General features: G+C 53.7%; 1 protein-coding gene across 1 annotated transcript in view; it reads right to left on the bottom strand.

Annotated features, from left to right (window-relative positions):
* Window positions 1-12: 12 nt before the first annotated feature.
* Window positions 13-7,704, bottom strand: part of CSUI_005157 (uncharacterized protein) — a 14,003-nt gene continuing 6,311 nt past the window's right edge. The window contains exons 6-10 of the mRNA XM_068065336.1: window positions 7,409-7,522; window positions 6,248-6,514; window positions 4,048-5,301; window positions 1,281-3,743; window positions 13-250 (exon numbers count right to left, since the gene is read on the bottom strand). Of these exons, the coding sequence (XP_067922694.1) occupies window positions 1,542-3,743; window positions 4,048-5,301; window positions 6,248-6,514; window positions 7,409-7,522 (3,837 nt within the window). The 3' untranslated portion in view covers window positions 13-250; window positions 1,281-1,541. The remainder of the gene's footprint in view (window positions 251-1,280; window positions 3,744-4,047; window positions 5,302-6,247; window positions 6,515-7,408; window positions 7,523-7,704) is intronic.

Genomic DNA, 7,704 nt, shown 5'->3' with positions numbered 1-7,704 from the left:
GGCACGCCGGCTGGGCTAAGCGAGTACTCGGATAATTTCTGTACTGCCTGCTCTCTGCTGCGGTCGCGCCTAACCGACGACCGCAGCGGTCTGCCGTCTGAAACGGAGCTGTGAGCTCGCGTGCTCCAGACGTCAACTTCCTACGATGTGTGCCGCGCCACTAAACACGCCCCAGAGGCAATCTGATCGAATCAGGGTCCTTGAACAGCTGCAAGATGTCACAATCGCGAGGTCCCCACTGGGCCCGCAACTGCGGCAGAAAAAAAAAGCGAAAGTGCACAAGTTCTCGACAAGACTTTGAAATAGATTCGAGTACATTCTGCTGGTGCCCCAGCATCACAGTACAAGCCTGAACGGCATGCCTAAGCTATGCACTTAAGAGGAACAGGGAATACGAAACACGGAGAAACTCACACCCGCGTATCTCGAAGTCAGGCAGGAAAACGGTAAGGGCCGAGCTCCGCCTGACGTTTATATGAACGTCTAACGTCAAGTCATCAAGAGGAGCAATCATCAAGCCCGATCGCGAACTGCAAACGGCCGGATTGAATTTTGAAATGAGAAACAGTGCGGACGGGCGAGAAAGAAAGAAATCCCTACTGTTTCTGTTTGTCCCTCCGCGTTCGCTTTGAAACCCGCCACGCCCAACCGAGGATAACAGGGCGCCTGGCATGGAATCACACGAAGTACACGCTATTCTCCTACACAGATCGTATGCTCCGAGACGAGAGCGACCACCACCTACACGTTTCAAAGAAAAAACCCGGCTGCATTCTTGCTGTATTCTGTCCATCACAAAGACTATCGCATGATCTCTTGAAAGGGAGTCGGAGATAGCAATGGGAAAGCTTTCCTCCGTGGAGGGAACGACAGACAATACAATAAAAGCGAATTCCGCGAAAAATGATACCGTTACGAGACTCATGGCCACAGGCCAAAAAAAGTATTCGCCGAAGGGGTCGTCTGTGTTCGTTCGAACCCGGTACCAACGGCCACGGTGCACGTACCGCAAAGGCGGAGGGACGAAGAGGAATCACGGAACGCGACATCGTGTTTTGATAGAGCTTCTTTTGTTTATCAATATAGGCAGTGAGTATGTTGTCTGAGTTTGTTGTTAATGAATACTATAGCCCTCCCCTTGCACACCATGTCCACCCCTTGAGCTTAGCAACGGCCGTAATCCAGCGCATCGTTCTTTTTCTCGCTTCTTTTTTTTATCTTCTCTATCGCGAAGGCTTGTCCATTTCTACAGAGAAGTTGCCAAGCCCTTTGCCTCTCACCTTCACTCTTGTCCGTACAGGAGGAAGCGCGAACTCTTCCTACGACGAGCAGCACTACACAACTAGCCTCGCCAACTTGATGATGTGTAAAACGCTCCATCCTGCGCGACAAAGGGTGTCTAGACGTTCGCGCTCCACCCTGCACCTCTTTTGCCTGCATTGTGAACCGGTCGGTCTCCTCCTGATCTTTTTCCGCTCCTTTGCGGCACCCTACCGGGCCCCGGTCTTCCTTGGCTCAAAAGACTGACAACTGAAAGGACATCAGGAGCAATCAGCCGCGGCTGCGAGTTGATCTAGGCCAAAGAGGCGTTCCCTTTCCTCAATTACCTGGGGTTGAGACAGTCCGACTCCCTCGGCTGCCACCTCCAGGGCACCTTCGATCTTCTCCTTCTCCGCCTCTACATTTTCTTCGCTCTTCTCTGGAACTGTTCCCTCAGCCCCCGCACCGTTTGCTTCGTCACGGTCTTCTAAGTGAGTCTCTTCGTCGTCTGGTGCTCCGACTACAGCCTTGTCTGCTCCTTCCTGCTCCTGCGGCGTAACCCCAGCCCGTTTCTCGCTCTTGCTCCTCTCCTTTTCGGCCTCATTGGTCGGCTTCTCATAAACAGTTACAGCTCTCTGCCTTAGGCGCTCAAGCTTTGCTCTCAAGAGTCTCCTTCGTTTTTTTGTGGCCCGTTTCCTTGAGTTTTCTTCTCTTTCTGCCCCTCCTCCCCCTTTCAAGCTTCGTGACAAAGCGGATCTGCTTCTATCTTGATTCACGCCGCGGAGAAATCCGGCAGTCGCACGAGTGTTGAGTGTGTGTGTCCTCAGCGCTCCGGAGCTCTGCTTACAACGAAGCGATATAGCACTAGAGTCGAGTCGTGTAGAAGCTGCAGAGATTCCTTTTCTTCCCCTCGAGTAAGCGAGCTTATGATTTTTGGTTTCTCTCACAACGGAAAGAAGGGGCGCAGGAGACACTAAACCTGACGGTTCGACTCCGGTCTTACACGGGTGCGGTGCGCGTCCCCCTATTTTAGCTGGCCTGCCGGTCGCGGACGCTTCTTCATCTGTAATCGAATTTTTCTTGGAAGAATGCTGTCCCAGTGACTTGACAGGAAAAACCCGAGGCTTCTTGTGATCACCCGTGAACTCGCGAGTGTTGCTTCCCGCGGAATCTCCTGTCCTCGCTCTTCCAATACAGCAGCCGCCTCGTCTATCTCTCTTTCGTCCTTGTTCTACCACTTCCCCCTCCGCTACTTCTTCCAAAGGAAAAACTTGCTGCACGTACATCAGCGCAAACCGGTCCGCAATGTCTTCAACGAACTGGCTTATCGCTTTTTTCAAACAGATGGAGTCATGTCCTGGATCACCCTCCACCGGCAGCGATGTGCTTGTGGCAACCCTATCTTCAAGACTGTCGTGCTCGCTCGGTAGCTGACGAGACAGCATGGTTTCCACGGTGTCTTCCTTCGATGCTCGCTTCTCCGTCTTACTCTCCCCTTCACTTCCAGATATTTTTCTGACCTTCCGCGCCACAGGCAAGAACGGAAAGTATCTGCTCCGGGTGTCCGAGAAAGACCGCTTAGACGAGCCCGAGGGAGGTAACCAAATCAGATACCGTTTCAGTTTCTTCTCGCCGTAGGTGATCAAAGTCCTCTGCAGCTCACTCAGTCGAAGAAACAATCGTGAGTTCTCACTGGCCGCTGCAGCGACAGTGCGCCATAAGTCGGCAGATACCAACTGCAGAGGAAGGGGAAGGTGAAAGCCGTCTTCGTGATGGGGCGATTGGGACGGAGACCGAGTCCCCTCATGTGGCGTCCTTACGAGCCCAGTCGGGTCGTCCTTTTCAGCGGGCACCGAAGTGCTACTGGAGTCACCGCTTGTCATTCGCGGACAACCACGAACAGACGGGGTCCCCCTCTCTATCTCTTCCCTGTCTTCCGCAGCAGCACCGTTTGCAGGAAGCTCTGCAGACGAACCACGCGGGGAAGACGGAGGCAACGAGGCACCACACTCGTTCGCCCTTCTGCCTTCCTCTGCTACCGACAGAACCTTCCCCTTTGAAGATGATGGAGGAACTACCACAATCTTTGAGAGAGCTCCGGGCTCCGCGGAAGCAAAAGAAGAGTCAGCTACTTCTCCGCATGCAGACAGTTGATAATGACACAGAACGACGTACCCCGCGCTGCAGAAAAGACGGAACAGTGGAGAGTTTGCAACAATCGTTTTAAGCGGTGAGATTCGAGGGTGTCGTGAGACAATCTCCTCGTCAGCGGACAAAGGGGAAGGGCCGAGGGAGTCGCCCTGCTGATTCGGCTTGCTGGGGACGCTCAGGTGGCCAGGGTTGAACGAGGAAGCCGGGATCGCTTGCGGGAGACCCGAAGCGCGAGAGGCGGAGCACGAAAGAGGAAGGCGGTCCACCACTAGTGCGGAGAGAGAAGTGGAGCGGTATGTGCCCAAGTTCATCGCGCAATGAACCCGGAGGAGCTGACACACAGAGGCAAGAGAACGCAAACAACCCGTTTTTATCAGTTGCACTGAAGAGGACGCTGCCGTTCTGGCCCTTGACAGCACTAGGCTCGAATACTGAGGAAGCTAGCCCCTAATGCGCCTTGCTTCTCACTACTGTCACTGTCTCTCATCCTTTAACTGCCTCTCCCGCTTCATGCTTTGGAAGTGAGTCCTCCTGCAAAGATGGCGGCACACTCTTGTTCTAGTACACAGTTCTTCGTAAGTATGGAAACACTGCTCTCTGCCCCAAGTTCTAGCCTAGCGTCAAAGAATGACTCACCTCCTGCAAGTGCCACCGCGTCACACCCGCAGCGCTTTCCGTTGTTCGTCCTGTTATGCAAACACCCCCGTGTTGTCCTCGCTTCCAGGATTTCAGGCCAACAAAACATTTGCGCAAGCCCTCAATCCTCCCGGTCTTCCAAATCAAGAGCAAAAAGTCGCCCACAGCTTGAAGAGAAACGATCGAATCCTCCCTGTCTCCTTTCGGACCAGGGGACTTACTCGTGCTAGCCGAACAAACACACGCATAAGACTGGGCTGTACAAGGCAACGAGGGGCCGCTAGAGGAAGGACGCGCAGGGACAGATGGTGAAAGGGCTGAAGAGGCAGTCTCTGCGGGAGACGGTGAGACGCGCGGCGGGGTGAAAGCAGACGGAGGCGAAACGGCAGGCGAATCCGCAGCGGGAGCAGGAGAACCGTTGAGACCCACTTGCGCTGTGGCGTCACTGTACACGCGAATCCCGCCTTCCCTGCTACACTGGACACAACATGTTTCTTCTTCCGCCCGCTGGCTGACAGCCGAAAGACACTTCATATACGGGCGCCGTACGCATCGATATAGAAGGTGCACCTCCAACTGTCTCAGACGCTGAAAATGTTCAAGGCAGCGTGCTAGAAAAGCAGCGTTAGGTGAAGTGGAAGAAGGAGGCGGGGCAACCTGCAAAGACCGTGAAGATGACAAAGTCGACGGTCGCGCAGGCGAAGGAGAGGGGCCGGGGACATTATCCGGAACAGGTGAATCGCCTGAAGGGACACCAGAGTCGGCGGATAGGCAAGAAGAAGGAGGGGGGTTAGTCGGTGACCGGTTCTCTGATTTTGCGAAAGAGGGCGAAAGACTGCGGCACAAAACGACTGGCGACTGAGGAACACCAGCAACACCTCGAGAAGAAGCAGAATGGCTAGAAGGCACGACGTGGTTTGCCCCCCCTGCCCCTCCAGCTGAACAGCCTGTACCAGTCAACTGGTTTTTGCTGCCATCGGTCAATTTCTCCCCCGACGAAGCACGAGAAACATGTGCTTGAAGAGGAGGATAAGGACGAGGCCGGGCGGCACGCAGAGAAGGGAAACTGTTCGGAGACGGACATAGCCGATCAGCGGGTGAAAGAAAGAGATACTCCCCTGTGAGCACGTCCTGAGGAACGCACGGTAGACTTAAAAGGAACAAGAGGTGGGAGCGTGGAAGCGATGAAAGCAGGCGAAGAAAGTTCTCCGGCCTGTACGGGATCCTCACATCGCTGGAAGGGTGACTGTATAGCTGAGCGACAAGGAGCCGAGAGAGGAAAAAAGCGACCACTTCGTGAGAAAAACAAACCGTGTAATATGCTGCCGGCCCTCACTGCAGGGTCTCTATGAAGCTGCCTGGTTTCAGTGTACTGCATCAGAGCGAATGCGACCCCTCTCTTAACGCGCATGCCCTGGAACTCTTTTCTCGCCCTCCTTCAACCGGGAGCAGGGCTTGCACCGCTATGGAACTACACCCGCATCACACTTGAGAGTAGAACTGCCACTTGGTGCGAACGCCCACGTCTAAAGCCTCTGCAGCATCTACACCAGACCACCAACCGTTCACCAGTCATATGGTCCCCTGCGACTCATCTCGTCACGCAAGCATTTCCGCAAGAACGCACTCTGACCGGAGAAACACAGATGGAAACGGTGCCAACGCAAGCGGTTTAAACCAGCTAGTCCTACCGAGTCCAAAGCGGCACTGAACTCTGTCCATACTAACATGCCGGAAAAATACTGCATAGCTCGCCCCCAGTTTCCTAGCCGACATATATACATATACATAGATACGTCGGTATGGATGAAGCATCTTCAGTTACTCATCCACCCTAGAAATCCTCCCCTCGAAGGAGCGCGCACCACGAACAGATTGATATTTACCATCCACACGATTTCTGGTTCCTCCGCGAAAGAGGCGTCGGTCACCCTCAGCCAGCCACTGGAACGAGAAAACGAGAAACAAAGGATGCAAGCTTCCTTTCTCTGTGGTACCCCCGCATCCGGTCAGATGATCAGGGAAGGAGGAAGCAACAACTGCGTTCCAGTTGACTGTCTCTCTGTCACTCAACAGGAGGCCACTACTACAATGCAGGTATGAAGAAGATAGCAACACATTGTAAGACCTTTTTACTTTACCCTGGTTATCCTACGACTAACTATACTACCCTATCCTTCTGACTTCGCTTTCCGCGTACCAAATCGAAACAGAACGGTGTACACTCGATAGGCTCCGGGATCGGGGGACGTCGGCGACTCGTGAGAAGTACGCCCGAGGAGGCGCTCAGCCCAGAGCCTCCAGCGGGACTTCCCACTCCTAGGGCGAAATTGAGCTCGTGGATTACGGAATGCTGGTCAACAAAAAAGAAGTCACCACTTCCACTTCCACGTGCCTCGCTGACCATGGTGCCGTTGCATCCGCCGAAAACGTCCACGACCCGCTTGTCTTTCAATGAGCCTTCCACCTTGGAGAGAAAAAAAGTGAACACACAGCATGTTATATCAAAAATAACATGGCCAGAGGCAGGGGGGGATAGAGGAAATACGTGCCTCATTGACTGGGGCCGACATACGTGTATAGAAAAACAGCGCGGGAAAAGAAGGAATCGATCGAAAGTCGCGGAGGTCTCTATATACAGTATTCAACCGGTACTGAACAAGCTAGTTTCTAAACAAACCAACATGCCATTCCCCACTGCAAATGGCCGCGCCCCCTGGCAACCAATGTGTTCTGCTTCATCTCCTGGCAGGCGGCCTCGCAGTGGTGGCGAGCTCATCAATAAGCGAACTACCAACTACTGTTTTCACCGCTTCGACTTCCTTTTCCCAGGGTAATGTCATGTATACAAAAGCACGCCGCTCCACTGTTCGGACGTAGAAAGGACTGAACCGCGTAGTACACCAACTTGATGAGTTCAATCCCATAAAACTGTAGGAGTAAGGCTCGAGGAAACTAGCGCACAATACGGGGGAGTTCGGAATCCCTCAAGGGAGAAAAGAGTGACGGCAAGCATGCAGAGGGGTACACGCCCCCACTGTTCTAACAAACTATGGCGTGAAACTGCACTTGTTGTGAAAAGCGAGAGACTCCGGTACAAACAAACGAATCAAAAGTTCTGCTGTGCGCTTATCAGTCACCCGAACGCGAAACGCCTTGCTTTGGCTTGTTTTTCACGGGTTCATGTGGCTCTCTTTCCTTGGTCGCAGAACCTCTGCGCTGTCCCTAACACCAGGGGCGGGATACACCGGGCCTGCATCAAGTTGCCCAGCGACCAGGAAAACTATCGAAACGCTGCCCCTCGCAGCTATCGGCACATCTCGACCTGAGTACCCCAGCATGTCTACATGAAAGCACTCACTCTGCTGAGGCCAGGGACAACTTTTCCGTTCTCCAAGGCCCTGGCCCGCCACTGATACGCCACACCGTTCTGGAAGAGCAGCACTCCACAGTCCCCGTCGGTGCCGCAAACGAGCTAAACAGGCCATACAAGCACACCCCCAGCGCACAGAAAAAACGTGAGCAGTGAGAAAAGACAGCAGGGATAGAATGACGTTGACGCACTACCTCCAGCAAATTCCAACTCCCAGGAGGCGCCACCTCGACGGATACTAAGGGAATTCACAGAATCCGCTAACTAGCTAGCTATGTGACTTT

This window comes from Cystoisospora suis (assembly GCF_002600585.1).
Source record: "Cystoisospora suis strain Wien I chromosome Unknown contig_2481, whole genome shotgun sequence".
Taxonomy (NCBI): domain Eukaryota; phylum Apicomplexa; class Conoidasida; order Eucoccidiorida; family Sarcocystidae; genus Cystoisospora; species Cystoisospora suis.
This window is presented reverse-complemented; position numbering and strand designations above follow the sequence as displayed.